Source organism: Crotalus tigris, unplaced genomic scaffold (genome assembly GCF_016545835.1).
Source record: "Crotalus tigris isolate CLP2741 ecotype Arizona unplaced genomic scaffold, ASM1654583v1 scf7180000024362.2655971311:6658466, whole genome shotgun sequence".
NCBI classification, from domain to species: Eukaryota; Metazoa; Chordata; class Lepidosauria; order Squamata; family Viperidae; genus Crotalus; species Crotalus tigris.
In genome coordinates, this window is record NW_024100530.1 from 2,949,542 (window position 1) to 2,971,429 (window position 21,888).

Below are 21,888 nucleotides of genomic sequence, written 5' to 3' on the forward strand. Positions count from 1 at the left end.
TCATGTTTGTTAGGTTTATTGTGTGTAGCTAACTGCTGCACTTTGTAAACAAGGATTTCTACTTGGCTATGTGGTATGGATCCAGTCTGTTGTGGCTTGGTCAACATATCGTGACTAAATTAAAAAAAAAAGGCTGCCTGTGATGTATAAACAAGCTGTTGATTACAGTCTTTTAAGATATCAGTTCAGATCTGAAGTATATAACATACAAAATAAAGCAGAAACTGTCAGGGGGTAGCATATTCAGAACTGTAAAAGCAACTGATGCTTTGGGATAATTAACATCAAGGTCCTTTTGCTGTGGTTCTCCAGTTCTTATTACCTAATTTGAAGTCCAAATTTGTGGCCAAGCGTTACTGGAATATTAGGCAATTTGGTTGAACTTTCCTATTTGGATATCCTTATAATCATTTACCAATCCCTTGAGCTAATACTACTGCAGCTGATGGTTTGGTCCTGTTGAGATTACTAGATAATTTATCCCCAGGAGCCTAAGACTTTCCATAATTTATTTTCTGCCACATCTCCAGATATTCTGCCTTTGTGTTATGAGATGGCAGAAAAATCTACTTTTGAAGGACACTGGGGAGAAAAAAGGAATAGGATGAGATATTCCATCATAATTATTTCTGGTAGCTCAGTTTGAGAAATAGAAGGATTGATGTATATATATTGACCCTGGAAGAACCATTATTTGGGTTGTGTCCACCTGCATGTCTGCCTGCATATGTATGTGTGTGTGTGTACACACACAAACACAATACTTAATTTATGTGCTGGAGAGAAGCTCAGACAGATTTAATGTTTCTCCTAATGCAGTGTAGAAATATGATGAATAAAGAAATAGATACTGTTTATAAAAACACACACAATAAAAGCTTTCCACCCCATCAATAAAGTATTCCCAGACTTTTGTTTTTAGAAGATTTGATATCAGTGGGATTATGAACTGCTTTTTTGCCAATTATCATGAGACTATTGGAGTACATTAAAGGCATTTTTCCAGTGATGCCACATGAGACTCTGAAGTTTACTGTTTTCCATAAAGAAATTAACTGCCTCAATTAACAGAAAGATATCAAACTGGAGCGTATGAAAAATAAAGCCTGGCTCTCAATCAAAAGGATTTTAATAAGGGTTTGATCTTTAAAGGACAAATAAGGTAGTCTACATGTAAAAAACAAAGGCCTATTAATTGGGCGTGGAAATTTAAAGAAATCAGAGGAAGGATTTCCATGATGAAAACTGTGTGGCCACAAAAAAAAAACAACACTTTTTTTTAAGACAGAGAAATTTATTGGGCTAATAAATGGCATGTACATATCACAGCATCCAAATTAAGTTTTTTTTCACAGCAGTTTTGTTTTCCACATTTGTCAACTCATTCAATCATTCATGCATACATGCATTGAACAGCTGCCTATTTCACATTCGTGACTCCAGACGGTTTACAATTAAAGCATAAACTGTTGCTGTTAGCTGCAAACTTGTGTCCAACCCATTGCAACCCCATGGACAACGTTCCTCCAGGCCTTCCTGTCCTCCACCATCTTCTGGAGTCTATTTAAGCTCACGCCTCCTGCTTCAGTGACTCCAGCCAGCCACCTCATTCTCTGTCGTCCTCTTCTTCTATTGCCCTCAATCTTTCCCAGCATTAGGCTCTTCTCCAGTGAGTCCTTCCTTCTCATCAGGTGGCCAAAGTATCTGAGTTTCAACTTCAGGATCTGGCCTTCTAAAAAGCAGTCGGGGTTGATCTCCTCCAGGACTGACTGGTTTGATCGCCTTGCAGTCCAGGGGACTCGCAGGAGTCTTCTCCAGCACCATAGTTCAAAGGCGTCAATTCTTTGGCGCTCAGCCTTTCTTATGGTCCAACTTTCGCAGCCATACATTGCAACTGGAAAAACCATAGCCTTGACTATACGCACTTTTGTTGGCAGGGTGATATCTCTGCTTTTTAGGATGCTGTCTAGATTTGCCATAGCTTTCCTCCCCAGGAGCAAGCATAAACTAACCGTCCCCAAAATCAAGCAGCCCTACAAATGTTAAAAACAACGAAGGACGTGTTCACCCACTCGTTCCAAAACTGCAAGGTTTCTTTTAAAAGGGAAGCAGAAATCCAGGTTTTCAAAAAGGTATTTTGAACAAACGCGCATCAAACGATGCAGAAAACTATTTGCAGATAGGCAGGGCGAAAAGAAGAATGACAGCCCTCTGCAGGCGGGGCTTAAGTTTCCCTAGCAACCGTCGCTAACTGTTCCTTCCTCTCTCTCTCACCCCCCCCCCTCCTTTCTCTTCCTCCTTCCCTCTCTAAGCAATAAGGACCAGGGAAAGTCCCGCCCGCAGCTCGGCTCGTCCAATCACAGCAGAGGAAAGCGGCCTCGTACCACGCGTTGTGTTTCCGAGCGCGCGCGTTGATGACGCCATGACGGCCGCGCCAGGCCAGAACCCCCTGTGGGCTTGGGCTGGACCCGGCGCCCTCCCGGCCGCGGGCTGAGGTGAGTCCGTTCGGGGCGGCCCGGCGAGTTCCGGCCCTCGACGGGGCGCCCTAGCTGCCCAGCTCCTCCTCCTTTGCGCGGCCTCGGCGCGGCTGGGCTGGAAGGTCTCGGCCGCCTCGGTCCTCGCGGGCCTGCGCTTGTTTTCTATCCGGTCCGCGTGCCAGGCCCGTTGTCCCTGGCAGCGCGCCTGGCGAGTCTGGGGCTCCCTCAGGCTGTCTTGTCCCCCGGGCAGAGTTTTTTTCCACGCAAGGCGGCGGTCTGGGAAACACAGCGCCCGCATTCTGACAGCTGGTTGTCCCCAATCCGTATCTTGAGACTCCAGTACCCATAATTCCCAGCTGGCATGTTCTCCCGTCTGGAAAGGGATATTTCGGCAGGCAGGATGGGAAATATCAGTAAAGGAGAAAGGGGAGGCGGTGGGTCCCTGCCGGAAAAAGTCTAGAATTAGCTTTTTTTTTGAGATATAGAAATCCTATATTTTGGTAATATATTCTATCCTATATAGAAATTCCTATATTTTGGTAATAGGAATCTGTCCCAGATAGACCCCCTCTCCCCCCCTTCCCTTCATCTAGCGCGGTCTTTTAAACTTTACAAACCCTTTGTCACCAAAGCTTTTTTATTATTGCTGGCTGGGGAATTCTGGGAGTTGAAGGCCACACATTTCAAGTTGCCAAAGTTGAGAAACACTGATTTAGGGTAACTGTGAATTGAATTTGCGGATGAACTATGTTTCTCATTGTTAAGCTCTGTCTCTTTTTTTAAAATTAATTTTTGAGATGTTGGAAAGTCAGGCCTGTCCTTGTGTATGACACTCTTGATGGTCGTAAGTCAAGGACTCCCTGTATCAACACTGAAGCCCTGATGTTTTCTAGCCATAGAAAATGGATATTTTTTAGCTACAGCATTTTTGATACTTCTAAAAAGTTCCTGATGTTTGAATTAAGCCTAGATGAGGGAGCTTTAGGCTCAGCCACAAAACACTGATTGTTCTTTCTTTCTCTTCAGCTTCTTGGGATGTTGCAATGGTTGGAATTGTTCCAGACATGGTTGCTGTGGTGCTATCCCGGGAGACCATTTTGATGGAGGACTAGTACCATTTAGTGATGGGCTGTGGGACCAGTAAAGTACTTCCTGAGCCTCCCAAGGATGTTCATTTGGATCTTGTTAAAAAGGTCGAGCCCTACACTGGTTATAAAACTGACATATATAAACTTTTCATCAAAGGTGATGGCGATGCCATCAAGTCTGCTATTCCTTCCCCTCCGTGTCACACCAATCCGTATGTGGAACAGCAGGAGCCCCGTAAGAACAGAGTGGCCAAGTACCGTGCCAAATTTGATCCCAGAGTGACAGCCAAGTATGACATCAAAGCTCTGATTGGCCGAGGTAGCTTTAGTCGCGTAGTACGCGTGGAGCACAAAGCTACCAAGCAACCTTATGCCATCAAGCTGATAGAGACCAAATACCGCGAGGGGAGAGAAGTATGCGAATCGGAGCTGTGTGTGCTACGCCGAGTGCGGCACACCAACATCATCCAGCTCATCGAAGTTTTTGAGACTCAGGAGCGTGTCTACATGGTGATGGAGCTGGCCACAGGAGGTGAGTTGTTCGACCGTATCATTGCGAAAGGCTCTTTCACAGAGAGAGATGCCACCCGAGTGCTACAGATGGTGTTGGATGGGGTTAAATACTTGCATACGTTGGGCATAACTCATAGAGACTTGAAGCCAGAGAACTTGCTGTATTATCACCCAGGGATGGACTCTAAAATCATGATCACGGATTTCGGGCTAGCGAGTGCTCGAAAGAAAGGAGATGACTGCTTAATGAAGACTACCTGTGGGACCCCAGAGTACATTGCTCCAGAGATCTTGATCAGGAAGCCTTACACTAACTCTGTGGACATGTGGGCGCTTGGGGTGATCTCGTACATCCTGCTAAGTGGGACGATGCCTTTTGAGGATGATAATCGCACACGCTTGTATCGGCAAATTCTCAAAGGAAAATACAGTTACTCGGGGGAGGTGAGTAAAGAGTTGATGATGATGATGTGTATGATGAGAACATGCCAGAAGGAAAGTAGATATATATACACAATCTACGTAATTTTAAGTAAAACCACTTTGGGGGTATGGCAATGGCCTCCTAACTGGATGTCCAATACAGCTATTCAAGTGATTGCCTCTGGCGTTGCTTCATGCATATCTTCTAAGGAACCGGAGAACGCACAACTTGGGCAATCTTGCACAATATGTTTAATAGTTTGTATATCAATACCACAATCGCAACAAGGGGAATCTTTCCGTCCCCACTGATAAGAGGGCAGAGGCACTTCTTCCAGTATCAAATCTAATTAAAGGAGATAAAGGAATGGTGCTGTCTCTATAATGTTATTGCAGCAATGTCTTCAATATTTGAATCACTTCTCAAAGGGGATAATCTGCTTTTTCTGAATGGCTTTGCTCTGACAAGTGGGTCTCTTCTAGGAATATGCCTGTTGCCAGGGAATGGTTGAGATGGCCCAAAATAGTAATGGGATAGTTCCAAAATAGTAATGGAAGAAAGAACTTACAGCACTGCGCAGCTGCAATGTTCTTAATACTCAACCAAAATACAGTGATACATGAATACGTAGTATTAATCTTGTTCTTGAAATTTTGCCTGTGGGAGATACCTTTCAGGTATGCTGTAAGTCGAATTTCTTGATATTTCATTTGACCAGTTGTTTTATGTATGTTTTGCTAGGTTATGTCACCCAAACATCTTTTATAGATGATCTCCAGCTTCCTATTGAGTATGGTAACTTGAATTAAAATACATTGACTTTTAAATTCCTATGATGAGGCTTAAATCAGAATTCCATCAAATGTATATCAAAAATACAAAGCTACAGTGTCTTGCCAAAACTATTTGATTATTGAGTTTACCTGTCTTAGATTCAAGAGCTGACTTTTCTCACTAACTGTATTTGCACGTAATAACAAAAAAATTAAATTTTGGTGCAATGACTCTTTGCAAACCTAAGTGAAGCTTCGGGTTTCTCCACTGTCTATTTCTTTCTCTTCCTGCCTGAGAGAAGAAGAATTATGTACAACTTAATTTAGCTGTCCACATTCTTGTTTCTAAATCAAAACGTGATTTAAAACAGAAGGATTTGTTGGTAACTTTCTTTAGCAGTTGGCAAAACACGATTCCTGTTTAATGATCAGCCAAGAATGGAAGAAAGATAAACACAATTTATTAAGAGTCTTCCTCTTAGCGTGCACAAAGATAAATATCCACCTCTAATGTTCCCCCATATTTTCAAAGAATTGTCTGTAGACTATGCTAAATTCTGACTTAGTGCTACGTACAATCTGGCGTAACGTTTCATTTCTTTTAAAGGATTATTGTTTGTTTGTTCCCAGCATCATTCTTCTTTTGCATTGCAGAGTTAACTTCCTATGCACTTCTTGTGAGAAAAAAATTCAAAAGGTTTAGCTCTTGTATCAAAGAAGTATTTTAACAGCAGGGATCTTTCTCCTTTTCCACTCGTTCTAAACCAGTGCCTTTTCCAAAAATGAGACTGGGCTCAAATTTGTAACTAAAATTGCTGAGACTGTTGACAGCAAAATAAAAATTGAAGGGTGGAGTGACAAGAAAAATCTGACACCAGCTACAGGTAGTCCTCGATTTACAACCACAATTGACCCGAAAATTTGTGTTGCTAAGCGAGACAGTTTAGCAAATTTTTGCCCCGTTTTATGAACTTTCTTGCCATAGTCGTCAAGTGAATCACTGAAGTTGTTAAGTCAGCAACACGGTTGTGAAATGAATCTGGCATCCCCATTGGCTTTGCTTGTCCGAAGGTCACAAAAGGGGAATCACGTGACCCCCAGGGCACTGCCACCGTCATAGATATGAGTCGGTTGCCAAGCATCTTAATTTTGATCACATGACCGTGGAGAGGCTGCAGTGGTCATGCAGGTGAAAATGGTCACAAGTCCCTTTTTCGGTGCCGTTGTAACTTCGAACGGTCACAAAATGAACTGTTTTAAGTCGAGGACGGTCTGTCTTGCAGTTGCTGCCTGCCAGTGCGGCAGCAGGAGTCTTCCTGGTGTGGTTCCATTCTTGAAGCGAGGATCTATTTTCAAGAGGCTATTAAGCGATCAATGGCCACGGTACTCTAATAACTCATTCAGGTTCTGCTGACTTCAACTGTTCTAATTATTATTCTTTGGCTCCTGGATGATATATAGCCGATGACCAAGGAGGGAAATTTAATGCAGCTTGGAGAGACACTACAAACACTTCTGACGATATTAGCTTCCTGCGTTACAGTGCTTATCAGAGTAGGATCAGCTCAATTTATCTGTTAGGAACTAATTGTGTTTTTCCCCTGCACCCTGCAGCTTCTTTGCTTTATCAGGGCTTCTTTAAATAAGCAGAACGCTTTGTTTTGCCATAGGAAAAAAAAAATGGTTTTGGAATACACAGCAGAAAAGTTGCTTCTGGTGTGTCTACTGATTCCAGATGAGAAATCAAATGGTTTGATGTATCCTATAATAAAAACTCAATATAGACTTATCCCCAAATTATCTTCCTGTATTTTTGACTAATTTATACATGGGGCCACATCACAGGGAGTGATGGACAGCAGGGCAAAGAAGGAATCTATGTTTTACATTTTATGTAATATATATATAATATATAAAAGGTTCGAATTTCAGGAGGGTATGTTTGGCTGATGAGAGCTAATTAGCTTGAAATAGCTATTCCATTCTCCCTTAATTCAGGTCTTGGTGTATTCGGGTCTTTTCCCATGTAAGATTGAGAGCTCCTGGCGACGTTTCGACGAGGTCCCACTCGTCATCTTCAGGCTGGGGTCTTCAGCTTCGTGCTTGTGCGAGCAAAGTGTGATCGGAGCTGCTGTCTATATATATATATATTGGTGGGGATGTGTGGAGTGCTGACTTAGTTGCTGTAGGTGGATTGGTTGGCTATGTAGGAGGTATTGTTTGTGGATTGTTTGGCTGTTTCGTAACATCCTGAGCAGTTGAGGTGCTGGCTGTGTGCCCATTAGTCTTTTGTGTTGTAACAACCTGGGTAATGGGTTGTGTGATGACATCCTGAGATCTAGTGTAGTGATATCCTGAGTTCTGTGTTGCACTAACATGGGTGGTTGGCTGTGTTGTAACATCCTGAACTTTGGCGTTGTAGCTTCCTGAGTTCTGTGATGTGATGTCCAGGGCTGAAGGCTGTGAAGTAACATACCAGGCTTTGGTTTGGCCAAACAATCCACAAACAATAGCTCCTACACAGCCAACCAATCCACCTACAACAACTAAGCCAGCATTCCACCACCCCCCCCCACCAACATATATAGAGAGACGGCAGCTCCGATCACACTTTGCTCGCACAAGCACGAAGCCGAAGACCCCAGCCTGAAGATGATGAGTGGGACCTCGTCGAAACGTCGCCAGGATGCTCTCAATCTTACATGGGAAAAGACACGAATACACCAAGACCTGCAGTCTGAGCAGCTAGTTTTTGTTTATACTGGTATATTACACTAAGATTGTCCCCTTAGATTTTCACCCAAAGCAATAAATCTTTGTTTGGGAACTTGAATAGGTGAGTTGCTTGCATTGCAGACACAAGATGCCCTAATGATAATAAGCTTCTGTGTATTCCTGAGCCCTCTTTAAAATTCATGTTTCTTTCTCCTATTCGTACATGGTAACAGACTTCTGGCCACTTGTTTCTCAGTCTTTCATCCTATTTTCATAACATCTGCTCTAAAGTTGTTTATTTCCAGCCTTTCCCCCCCCCTCAGGTTTAGTCTTCACAATTACACAAAATGTTTTAAATATATGAAATCGCTCAATAGATTCCATATGTGGCAAAATGCAGATGGAACTTCAGTAGCGGGCTGCAATTGTTTCCACAGTTCCTATTGGAAATGCTTGTGTACATAGTTCTATTATGTCATCATCTTAAGATATTCCATTCTATTCAGTCATTTCATTTGACATTTTTCTTTTCTAATTAACACTGAATATTGTGTGGTTTTGTGTAATTTTCTCATTGAGGGTTTTTTTTTTCTTTTAATGTCTGCAGACGTAATACGTTTGCAGACATTAAAGGAAATGTTCATTAAAGGAACTGCTCATATGTTCCTGTTGAAGCTCAGCGACTCTGTTGTAGTTGTAGCTATGTTTGTCTATCTATACTTTAGGAGCTGTCTTCCTGCTTTCTCCCGCAAAATTTCAAAAGCAGAAGCAAAAAATTGATTGACAAGCATGCGTGTAACCAAAAGATTATCTGGAAGACTTTATGTTATACAAGACTACTAGGGTTAGAAAGGCCTGGTTTCAAATCTCAGGAAGTGTGAAGCTCAGCGTCTGACTTTCAATAGTCACCATTAAATCCCACCTGTTATTTAATAACAATAGTAAGAGAAAAAGCTATGGTTAACAAAAAATTGATTGACAAGCATGCGTGTAACCAAAAGATTATCTGGAAGACTTTATGTTATACAAGACTACTAGGGTTAGAAAGGCCTGGTTTCAAATCTCAGGAAGTGTGAAGCTCAGCGTCTGACTTTCAATAGTCACCATTAAATCCCACCTGTTATTTAATAACAATAGTAAGAGAAAAAGCTATGGTTAACACATTAAGCTTAGAAGAAAGTAAAATAAAACAAATGCATTGGTTCTGCTTTTCATTCAGGATTTGTTTTTCGTATTCCTAAAAACTAAGACGTGAAGAAATCCTATCTGGAATCTTTCTCAGGGTAGATACAAAGTAAAGCAAAATGCAATTTATAAACTTTCCCCCATCATTTAAAAGGCAGAGGATGCGTCATCCGCCTGGAAGTGTGGTTGAAATTGGTCCTTTACATTTCTCCACCAATGTCACCCCCTCCCTGTTACTTTGTGACTCACAGCTTTTTATTTCTAATGAATACCTCTTCCACTTGGTACAAAGTTTAATCACCTTGACGCAGAACACACTTCAGAAAGTTTTGGTGTGGATGTTACCTTGGAACACACTGTTGTGCATCACTGATGAAGTATTGGCTTGGTGGTATAATACCCAAATGTAAAAATTTGTGCAGATGATAATACACTATGACGAAACCAAGGCTGCCTTAGAAATCATACATAAATCCCCCCCCCTTTTTGGTAATTTTAATCTAAATTGTGAGACTGGATTAGGTGTGTGTGTGTATGTATGTATGTATGTATGTATGTGTGTATGTATGTATATATATATATGTGTGTGTGTGTGTGTGTGTGTGTGTGTGTGTGTGTGTGTATGTATATGCATATGTATATGTATGTATGTATGTATGTATGTATGTATATCAGTTATATTTTATAACTCTGGCCTTTTTATGACTGGTGGACTTCAACTCTCAGAATTCCTGAGCAGCATGGCTGGCTCAGGAATTCTGGGAGTTGGAGTCCACAAGTCATAAAGGGGCCATAGTTCCCCACCTCTGTTCTAGGTGCCTAAGGTGTCTTACAAGGAGGTCTCCTCTCATTTTGCATTAACAGCAACAACTCTATTTGTTACTAGTCCAAATTCAGTCATTGAGGTTTCATGACTGAGAATGGGGTGAAATCTGGGCCCTTACCTGTTCTAATCAGACTGCTTTACTACAGTGCCTCTTCCCCTGTGAGATACTTTTAATTCTGGAATGAGAAACAATGACTTTATAGCCGGGACCTCCAAACTTGAATACTTTAAGACTTATGGACTGGCTGGCTGAGGAATTCTGGGAGTTGAAGTCTACAAGTCTTAAAAGTTGCCAAGGTTGAAGACCCCTGCTTTATAGGTATGGTTAGTTTCCAGTTCCTATTAATAAGCAGTCAGTGTGAGGGAGGTTGGAGAGTCCCACAGGAATTGGAGGGCCTTTGGTTTCCACCCCTCATTAGTGTTACAGATACCTAGGCTGAGGGCTCAATTTTCAAGTGCACGCAAGAATGAAGTAACAAATCCATGAAAGTCTTGACTGGAGCGGAGACTACAATATTCTACTCTTAAGAGGGCCTTGAGAGCGGTTCCACCATTTCTTAGAAGAAGAGAAATCCATTTACCAAGTAATGTGTTTTTGCATCCCTGGCAAAGAGATTGAGCCGGTGATGGTGAGGCTTCATGCGATCTCAAGGGACTCTGTTGAAAAGGCAGAGTGTTCTGCCTTTTTATTTCATTTTTTTTTTTTAAAAAAAGAGAAGTATTGAATGGAGCTTGAAATAAGATGCTTCCATCCCTGAGGTCATCCTGACAAATGCACTCTGAAGCTTTCTTTTCTTTTCACCCTATCTTTAATGCAGCTGTCCATCTCACCAACTAATGTACATAGAGTTTGCTCCCTTTTGTGCTGATCTGATTGCAGATCTGATGCACTGGGCAGAAAGTAGAGATTTGTTCCGTGTCTGTGGTCCTTCAAAGTTGAAATGGCCGCAGGCCTATTTGCCTGCAACCTCGGCCGAAGTTAATTAGAAGATTGTACATGAAGATGGGGAAGGCTGTATTTGGGCTAGAAACTTTTGTGGACTTGAATTTTGCCCACTCCATGTTGACCGTGAGAACGGAAATGGTTTAATTGGGATTAATCCCAGCAATAAAACTAATTTATTTTGCCTTCAACCCGGAGTTCTGGACCATGAGTTGGGTGGCTATATACATTTTCTTAAATAAATACCCTAATCTTTTCCCCCCTTTAAATACATACGATTGGAGAAGCCTCCGTGAAAATTTCATTTTGGTTTGTTTGGCTGTTAAAACATTCACAGATCCATAAGGGTGGCAGATATGAAAGAAGCATTCTGGATGATTTTGCCAAGTGACTTGTGCTATGGATTGTTTCTTAACACGGTTGTGACACTTTTGGACGTATAATATGGCTACTCTACAGCATGGTCATTTATTTATTGTCAAAGATATGCATGGTTAAAGGTGAGCTGGACAAAATAGACACAAGACTCATTAGAAGATAGTGCCTGTTAAGCTACTGTAAATATCAGCTATAGCTTTCAAATGTCCCAGGCAGTATATTATACAATTTCTCACTGTTTAGCTTGCTAAGTCTTTTGCTGACTGCGACCATTTCACCAGCACTCTGTTACTTAGTAGTACTTATTTCTTTTCTCTGGTGTGCAGAACAAGAATTTTGCTTGTTTCAGTCAATATATTTAAGCCTGTGTTTCCCCTGAGCCTGATCCTAATACTTGGGACTCCTTGAGCTGTCCAGTCATACAAACTGAAATAGAATGGCAATTTTTTGAAGCTCTACTCTATTTCATATTATACTGTAAATCAGGGGTCTTCAAACTTGGCCCTTTTATGACTTGTGGACTTCAACTCCCAGAACTCAGGGCTGGCTGAGGAATTCTGGGAGTTGAAGTCCACAAGTCACAAAGGGCCAAGTTTGAAGACCCCTGATTTACAGTATAATGTGGTCACATTATATGATATATATATATATATATAAATAATGTGGTCACATTATGTGACCACTGGTCACATTTATATCTTATCCTTTCTTGGAAATTCATTGAACCTTCACTCACTCCCAGCTTTATCCGCAGACAGCAACTTTGTGAAATGGATTAGGTTGACAGAGAAGGACTGGCCAGGAGTTAAAGCTAACCAGGATGACCACAGAACAGCAAGTTCTGTTTTCAATATTCAGTCAACCTTAAACCTTGCTCCTAAGTTTAACTTCCCACTAAGCCAATTGGAGCATCTTTGAAACCTTGAAAGAATGTTCTGATAGGTGCGATGGAACCTTTTCTCCCCCCCCCTTCTAAAAGGACAATTAACTATTATTTATTGATTAGAAAATCTATATTGCTGCCCGCTCACTCTCAGTGACTCTTGGCGGCTTACAAAAAATAAAAAGCCAGCATAGAACAATAAAAACAATAACCCCCCTCACCTCCCCTGGTGACAGCAGTCAGTCAAACAAGCCGTCTGATTGCCCGCATCCCACTCTGGGTTCCTCAGACCCATTGGCAAAACCTTGCATTTTAAAGAAGATACATAAGGAAATAAGAAAAAAAAAGGCAGAAGAGTAAAATAGAAATGAATTAACAAAGGATTTAGGGATGTCATGCATGTTATAGTTTCCAGTACATCATTCTTTGATTGTGAATAACTGAATGAGTACATTACATTGTTTTTGAAAGACCGGATATAGCCCTTCAGGAAATCATTATGAAGCTCTAACCCAGTGGTGGCGAACCTATGGCACGGGTGCCAGAGGCGGCATTCAGAGCCCTCTCTGTGGGCATGCGCGCCATCACCCCAGTCTTAAGCCTTCAGCTGGGTTTTATAAAACCTTTTTGCTTTAGGCCTCCCCTGCCGTGTGCAAAAAAAGAAAAGGTTCAATCAATCAGTCAATTTCAACTTCTTGCAGGAAAAAAAAAATCTTGCAAAGTTGGAATTGATTGATTGCACTTTTTAGTCCCACCCAGTCTGCTTTACCACCGCAGCCACGCCTACCCAATGGGCCACACCCACCCAATGGGCCACACCCACCCGGCACCCGATGATGCATAAGTGGGTTTTGGGTTGCACTTTGGACACTCGGTCTCTAAAAGGTTCGCCATCACTGCTCTAACCAAAGCATGGCTATCAGGAACCATGACCGACACAGTATAAATCACCAGGTAAAATAATGAATTTCAAGCGTTTTCTGTCCTTGGTGCTTGTGCTTACTATTGGAACCTTATCACCACACAAAAGCCCACTAATGAGGCTCTGAATGTTTATAGCAACAGCTTTGGATTTTATCTACCGCTTGGAACAACAAAGAGGAAGAAAGGAGTCAATTTTGGGAATTGGAACTGGAATTCCAGCTGATTAGAACTTTAAGGTATATCTCAACTTTGCAAATACTGTAGCACATTTTTTCCCTATGGGTTTACCCGCTCCAGACTAAAATGGATGTAACCCTTGCATGGTTGACTAGGCGCCATGCTGCACCTAGTCAGGCAAGGATAAGTTGACATTGAATAACCTGTGGTTCTGCTTTTGGAACCGAACCATTGTCTTGGCCTCATGTGGTGTGACCTAAGCCATCTTATTAAGCCACGATATTCAAGCAACATTATTATGTGGGGTCTGATTTGGTTTAAAATTCAGATGGGGAGATGTGCCCACCCGCTTTCCTATCCATGAACTTGTTGCATACCAATCATCTTTTTTCCTTGCTTGAAATTTAAGTGGTTACCATAAGAATAAGTTCAAAGGCATGTTTTGACATTGCATCTAATGTAGCTCTGCTTGAGCAAATACTAAAAAAAAAAAAAATATTACAAAGAAGTAATATTAAGCTCACGAGCTTGAGATCCTGTGGCCAGCTTGCCATGGTCCTCTCATTTCATCCTAGAAAATGAAACGGATCATTTTAATGGGCAGCAGGCAAAGAAGCTAGTAAGCTCATTTCACTTCTAACCTTAATAGGGCTTATATATTTTTTTCCCTTTTCTTCAGAAGGGTAGCTTAATTAAATTAAGCCAAAGATACATACTGTACAGCAGGTGAAGCCTCCAGCAAGATAAACAGATCAATAAACTAATTTGTGTTTGCTGACTAGAAGAGATTTCTAATTACTAGTGCTCTCTGCTTACCATTTCAGAGGGTGGCAAAGTAATTGAAAGGATAAGAAATCCAATTCTTCCTTGTTTTGAGAATTTGTTCCTGTTTAGCGCCCCTTAACTGAGCCGGTAATGCTGACTCGCTTGTCAGATTGAAGGGGATAATTTATTGCTCCCTGTCTCAGTTCCCTACTCAGGAGTTGCTTCACATTTTGGTTAAAATAACACCGGTTGGTTAAATTGTTCAAATTACATTAAAACATCAGCACTGATTATTTGATGATGATAATTAGTATTTTTAAATTTAAATTATTTGATGATGATAATTAGCATTTTTAACATTCTAGCAGTACGTGATCTCACCGAACACCTAACTACAAACATGGTCCGATTTTTGTTTTGTTCTATTTAGGTACAAAATCTAGATCAAGAAGAGAGGTAATAACTGTTTATTTACTCCTGAATAGGGAATTGTTTTGTAGAGAGAAGGCAATACCAAATTCTTGAAGATGAAACAAATTCTTATTTTGGATATTACTGTGATGCCCATAATAATAACATAGTTAATCAAATGGTAGATAAAGAGTTATGTTTCACCATGGGTTCTGTGCAAATGTGAGATTGCAGGAGCCGTATGGTACTTTGTTCTCCTTTTCCTCTTGGCATTGCTGCTGTTGGAAATGTATTTGTGCTAAGCACCAGTAGTATAAATTGTGTATCCGTCTAATTAGACGGTCAATAATTCTATGTCTGGAAGGAGTGCTGAGAGACCACAATAGATATTAAACAGATTTTTTATCTAATCTCAGGTGTTATTGAATATCCATTAATACTACACTCTAACCACAATCCCATTCTCAGTCCCTACTGATGTTTTACTCCAGAGGTCCCCAACCTTTTGGGCATCAGGGACCAGTTATATGGAGAGAGATTTTTCTGCAGACTGGGGGGGGGGGTGGTTTTGTGTGCTGCCTGCATCCCGCGCATGGGCCTTTGCTTGTTTGCGCGGCCCGGTTGCTGGCATGCTGTGGCCCAATATCGGTCCCTGGACCAGGGGTTGGGGACCCCTGTTTTACTCGACTTCTGGAGCTACAGTTTGCAATGGTCATCCCTGGGAATCACTTGGTTAGGGAAAATCCAACGTAAGTCATAGTTGGAAATCCATAGACAAAGGAATTCTCAGGTAGAGCAAACGATGTGGTGCTTGCAAGTGCAAAGGAGAAACCTCCATATTTAAAGAAAAACAAGTTGGCTTGCTTATTGCCAATTTTAATAGCAATAGCACTTAGATTTATATACTGCTTCCCCTAGTGCTTTATGGCACTCTCTGGGCGGTTTACAATGTCAGCATATTGCCCCCAACAATATGGATCCTCATTTTACCTATTTCGGAAGGATAGAAGGCTGAGTCCATCTTGAGCCCCGTCCGGATCGAATGCTGGGCTGTGGGCAGAGTTAGCCTGCATTGCTGCATTCTAACCACAATTAATGTTTTCCCCATTCCTTTGTTTCTCCTTAATTTTCAGCCCTGGCCCAGCGTGTCCAATCTTGCTAAAGATTTCATTGACCGCCTGCTCACGGTGGATCCCGGCGACCGGCTGACAGCACTTCAAGCCTTAAAGCATCCCTGGGTGGTAAGCATGGCGGCCTCGTCTTCCATGAAGAACCTGCACCGCTCCATCTCTCAGAACCTCCTCAAGAGGGCGTCGTCTCGTTGCCAAAGCACCAAATCAGCTCAGTCCACCCGCTCCAGCCGTTCCACCAAATCCAACAAGTCTCGCCGGGTGCGGGAGAGGGAATTGCGAGAACTGAATTTGCGGTATCAGCAACAGTACAATGGCTGACAGCTCAACAAGAGACCATTTCACTTCCTTCTTTTCGTCCCTGGGGCGCGTTCCGCAGGATGCCCACCCAGTGCTCCAACTGCCTTATTTCTTCTCTGGAAGCTCAGTCTTTGTGTCTGTCTTTCTGTTTTGAAAGCAATGGATATCTTGGGACATTGGCGCCTTTGAGAAAATGCAGTACCTCTGCCATGGTGGGAAATGAGGAATGTCTGTTTTTGACCTTCCCGGGGTCAAGTCCTGATCTGATGGTCTGAAATACTGGAAACCCATGAAAGGGAGAATCCTTACTCAGTTTAAAATCTTCGCTACCACTGCTTATTTAATGCCAAAAGTCCATTGTTGTTGGCACAGTGTCTGATGGTTGAGAGAATTAGAAGGCGATCCTCTGCCCACTTACCTGGAAATAAGCTTGATTAAATTAATGGGGCTGACTTCTGCATAGATGCGTATAGGAATACACACTAGGCTCACGCTTAAGATCTGGAATCACCTGGAGCTCGAGGCACTTCCAGGAGTGCACAAAGGGATGATCAATTTTCTTTACCAGTGTGACCTCTTGGACTATGCTAAACTTTTTTTTCCTAGAGATTCTAGTAACATTTAAAGTTTGGGGGGGGGGATGTTCTCTAGATCTGGGCCAACATTTAGCTGGAAATGGCTTGGGATGAGCTTTGTTCTTCCTTCTTGCCTCTTATGTATTAGTGGCATTGCTTTGATCTTCATTTTGGGTGGTTTTTTTCCCCACTTAATGCTGGGATGAATTGTTATAATCCTTGTTATCATTCCAAGTCAGCCATAGCTGCAGGATGTGGATCAGCATTCCACATTCCCAGAGACTGCAAGAACCTTAACAACTTTGTCTTCCAACATCATATGCTACCAGTAGATGTCCTATTACAATGACAGAATGAGCAGTAGAAAACTCTCATCAAATGTTGTGGTCGAAGTTTGACTGTTGTGCCTGCCTATAGAATGTGCAGAGAATACAGCTTAGACTCATTAACTTACATAGTTTAATGAGATCCACAAATATTCTACACTGCACAGACCCCCAAGGATTAACCCACTTAAAAAAAAAAAATTCTACAGTTGCAAACAAAGAGTCTGAAACCAAAACCAGTAATCTACCGTAGCCATGTTTTAAATAAAACCAGGTGAAGCAATGCAAATGATTATAACAAGAAGATTTGCACATTTATCAAAATGTATCTTCAAAATCATTAACCAACTTGAAGGAAAGTTGCATTCTTCGATCCTTGTTTAAGCCTGATATGCAGCCAAATGGAACTTTGACGATAGCATCAATCCTTTAATTTCAAATGGCGTGGAGAATCTGGTTTTAATGGGTCCATATAGACAGTGCATCAACCTGCACGTACAAAACTAGCACATCAGGGAACAGAGGCACCAGATCTTTATTAGCAAAAAGATTTGCAGGCTGTGGGAATGGATTCAGAGTGGCACCCCCTGCCTGCATGGTGAAGTGGTCCAATTAATTCTGCGACCTCGTTCTGCAGCATAGGAAGACTCCCCTGTGAAGCAAAGGCTGGCAAAAGACCATCTGGAGTTTCCCAAGTAGTTGAACCTAGCTTTGAAAATAACCATCCAGAGATGCTTTTAATCCTCTACGTCAGCCCAAGTGGCGTTTAGTTGATCTTTTTGTCCTCTTGATCTTTTTTCTCTCCTTTTCCAGGTTAGAATTGTGGCCAAGACAGCTAAAAAGTGCTTTTTTATCAAGAAACCAAGTCTTTATACCCTCTGGCAGCTCCTGTTTTGCAACCAACACAGATTTCTTTAATGATCATTAACTGGCGGTTTAAAGTTTAGCATTTTCATCAGTCTTGCTATTCAAGGGATTTTATCACGTTGGGCAGTTAAATGCCGCTGGATTTTATGAGCGTTATGAGCCTAAAGATACCGTAAATGCCGGCGTATAAGACGACTTCCGCGAGCACTGAAATCGGCACCAAAGACGGGGGTCGTCTTATACGCCGGAAATACTGGTAGTTTCCAGCGTATAAGACGACGTTCTAGGAATGCGGCCTGGCTATAAAGACGGGGGTCGTCTTATACGCCGGGTCGCCTAATACGCCGGCATATACGGTACTTTTTACTCCTGTGAGTGATGATTCTAGAGGTGTCCCTGCAGCTCATTTTTTACATTTACTTGAGCAATGCAGTTATTACACTTTGGATTCATCTCTACTCCTGTTACTAAGCACACCTTGGGTAGAATTGGTTTCTCAGGTCAGGGTGCCATCTAGTGGTTCAGGACACCCTTGCCTGTCAGATCAGTTAGTGCAAACGTCTATTAACGCTTGACTTCATATCCTATTATTGTTTACCATAATTGGCATGCCTTAAATCATATTTTGCTAGCCGTTGGGCCATACCAAATTTCACGTTGATGTTTGCATCAAAGGTGCTCCTTCTTTTTCAAAGAAAGTCCAGTTGTCTCTTGAAAAAGCACCTTTGGGACAACCATGACCCGAGTGAGAATTTCTATGGACATTGGCCTTTGCAGTATTTATTTGACTCTTCAGAAAATTCTTAAGACTCTTCTTTGTTCCATTCCTTCTGGATAAGATGTCAATTTGACCCCCTGATTGTCCATGGATATCATTGCTATCTAAGCATAGAGGCGAGAGATTTCTGCGAAGGATGGCTAACTGTAGCCTGCTAAGCCTTTTATAATGATAAGCAAATCATTCACAAAGTGGGATTTTTGTTTTTAAACGCACGCCACAATTCCTAAGAGAAGAAAAATGATGTTTATCCTGGATGTGGCATAACTGTTAATCCACACTTCTTCCTCTCCCATTGCAATTCCTTTTGGTGTTTAGCTGCTAAGTTGATTTATCATATGTATGCAATAACAACCCTTGAATACTGTCCTGATCCTGAGATTAGGTTGTGCCCTTGCTCAAGCTCCCTTTTCTCAATCTTGGAAAAACTAAGCATTGTAAATATACTGGAACTTAGCGACACTATGTTAAAAAGTGCAGTTAGTTTGAAATCCATCCGTGTCTTGGGAGAAAGAATGCAAAGTGGGGGTTACGCTCGGATTTGCTAACAGTGGGACTTTGAGGAGATGCTATAGATTAGAAGTCACTTCTAGCCCACATTTTGCCACTAGAAATATTTTCTCTTTAAGTCCTGAATTTGAATATCAGTGGGTCCTTTATGTCAGTCTCTTCCTGTCACCTTCTAAGGGCTCATTGGACTAGGGCCACAGTAAGAAGTGTCATTGTGTTACTGCCGAGTAGGAAGAAACATGAGATCTTTTTCTAGGAGAGCGATTTGAAAGAAGACTGTCTGGAGCCAAGCATCTATGTATTCCACAATGTCAGGATATTTAGCTTTTATCAGACACTCTAATTATGAAGACTAAGGGTTGTCTTACCTTTAAACTGTCAACTCTTTTTTTTTTTTAAATCAGGAACTCTTGCACTTTATCCTATCCCAATAATTTTATAACGTTTTCCTACGAGCCCCGTGTTTCGACATTTCCCATCATTTGAAGCACAAATTCCAACGTTTCCCAACATTTCCACTGAATCCCAAGACAGTGCTTTAACACTTCTGGCTTTTTAATGACTTTATTCTCCAGTGGAAGAAAAATCGAATTTGGAAATGTGACTGGGACTGTACAGTAATTTACAAGCCAGTCAGAGCGGCACTTCTCGTGAAATTATTGCCAGCAAGATAGTCCTCTCCTGGTGAGGACCACAGTCTTCCTCTGCTTACTAACCTGTGGTGCACCAACATGGATTTTTCCCTGCAACCGGTGGAGAGGATATGACAGGAGATCATTTTAAGCAGGCTTTCTACATCTGCCATAATGCCTAAGTCGGCCTTTAAATGTTCGTCTCGTAAATGACCAGGATTGTTGTGAGTGGAAGCTTTGATGGGTCAATACGGGGATGAAGATGGAATTAAAGTAGTCTTGTGTTCTTCTAAGGCTTTGTAAGCAGAATTCAGCAGTTGGAGAACTTCAAGAAAACGCATTTGGGAATGGGATCAGATGCATAAATCCACCCCTGGAACTTTGCCAAAACTTTCAAAAACTTGCCTTTATCTCAAGAGTGATATAAATGCCATTTTGCCACTTTAGTGCCTTATTTAAACCACTTAGTCATTTGGAAACCCAGGACTGAATTACAGCGAGTCATAGTCCAAAGAACCACTTTGCTGATGATGCACACTTAGTAAATCCAGACTAGTTCCCTTTCTCTCCATGTTGTGTTACAGATGGCTTTTGAAACTCAGTGTGTCAAAGGAAGTTTGATGTAACACAAGGGACCCCTTTGTTCCAAGGAGTGGGGGAAACCATTACAAATCTGAGTGGCCGTTTTTGGACTGCTGGCTGTCTCTTTGGGCCCCATCTGATGTCACGGAAGCAGAAACAATACCAACAAAATGTGAAATTCGCCCTTGGAAAGGTTAGAGAAAAACCTGGTGCCTGCCCTGCTTTTAATTTTTCTCAGCTCGGTTCAGCAAGCCACCTTTTTTCCAAACCATTTATCTTAAGGAGGCAGTCTTAGAGATGCACTGAAGTGCTAGATCAGAGGTGTCAAACTGCCGGCCTACGGGCTGCATGCGTCATGCTGAAAGCACGCCCACCCCAGCTCCGGCAATGGGGAAAAAGCCGCGACGCATCACGTGACGTTGCGGTACTTTGACACCCCTGTGCTAAATAGATAGTAGCTGGCCAAGATACTAACAAGTACGGTAGTCCTCGGCTTAACAACCATTTGTTTAGTGACAGTTCAAAGTTAGAACAGCACTGAAAAGGGTGACTTGGGACACTTTTTCACGCTTAGGTTGTAGAATCCCCAGGGTGATGGGATCAAAATTCAGGCCCTTGGCAAGCGGGATGTATTCGCAACAGTTGCGCTGTCCCGTAGTCATCGTCTCACCCTCTGCAACTTTCCCACAAGCAAAGTCAGTGGGGAAAGCCTTCGTGACCCACTGAATCATTGCAATGATTTGCTTTAACAACGGCGGCAACAGAGATTGTAAAATGGGGCATGGTTCCTTTAACCACAGAAAAATTTAGGTCACAGTTGTGGTTGTTAAGTCGAGGGTGTCCTGTAGTTCTGTGTACAGAGAGTGTGTTAGCAGCTGTACATTGCTGGGGTTTCATTGAGAACCGTTAAAGAGTTTTTGTCACCAATTAAGGCTTGATAGACTTTCCAAGGACCTCAGGGCTGTCTGGAACCCAACGGAAAATTGTTTGGTTTTTTTGGATAAGGTTATTCCTTTCAGATCAATACAATTGGGGTTAGGGGAGGGGGTACTTTCCAAATATTCTGTACTCCAGCAGCCCCCCCCCGGTTATATCCTGCTGCTTTCCTGCCAATATCTGTGTGCTGTGAATGTGTCACTTTTGGCACTAGGGCAGGGATGTGTTACCCTTGGCAACTTTGTGGGCTTCAACTCAGCATGGCTGGCTGGAGCATTCTGGGAGTTGAAGTCCACAGGTCTTAAAAAGTTAGCAAGATTGAATAGCCCTGCACTACAGTCTCCTCTGGAAATCCTGCAAGGCAGGATTAAATGAACTTAGTCTGACTTTACAGATACTTCGCCTCACTGCCATAACATCAACGTTGTCAAAAATAATTGTTTCTAGGACTTCCCTTACGCGGCTTCTCTGCCCTACTTTTCTCCCGAGTAGTCATATCTGTGATTTTTGTCTTTGGTGCCTTTGGGGATTTTTTTTTACACGATGGAATCTCTACCTTTTTAGAGGGTGATTTGATGCATGACAGTTAACCTGTAATGTTGAAATTTAGTGTATGGAATTATTTATTTTGTGTATTCAGTCTGTTTTTAAAATTTGGAACTGTAACCTTTTATTCAGTAAACCGTTGATCCTCACAGAGTGGTGAAGGATTTGTGTGTGTGTGTGTGCGCACGCGTGTGTGGTTGTAACACATGCTGTAATAAAAGGCA

General features: G+C 42.0%; 1 protein-coding gene across 2 annotated transcripts; it reads left to right on the forward strand.

The window, feature by feature from the left end:
• Positions 1–2,363: 2,363 nt before the first annotated feature.
• Positions 2,364–21,817, forward strand: PSKH1 (protein serine kinase H1). Of its 2 annotated transcripts, XM_039327504.1 has the most exons (4): positions 2,364–2,495; positions 3,504–4,097; positions 4,254–4,522; positions 15,616–21,817. In XM_039327504.1, exons 2-4 carry the CDS (start codon positions 3,602–3,604, stop codon positions 15,931–15,933), a joined length of 1,083 nt encoding a protein of 360 aa, XP_039183438.1. In that variant the 5' UTR covers positions 2,364–2,495; positions 3,504–3,601; the 3' UTR covers positions 15,934–21,817. The 2 variants fall into 2 exon arrangements, with proteins under 2 accessions (XP_039183438.1, XP_039183437.1); XM_039327503.1 differs by having other exon boundaries at positions 2,365–2,495; positions 3,504–4,522.
• The last annotated feature ends 71 nt before the right edge of the window (positions 21,818–21,888 follow it).

Excerpts from the sequence above, each read along its gene's own strand:
- PSKH1 (XM_039327503.1), top strand. The coding sequence starts at position 3,602 with ATGGGCTGTGGGACCAGTAAAGTACTTCCTGAGCCTCCCAAGGATGTT. Across the intron at positions 4,523-15,615 it reads AATACAGTTACTCGGGGGAG|CCCTGGCCCAGCGTGTCCAA; the intron begins GTGAGTAAAGAG and ends CTTAATTTTCAG.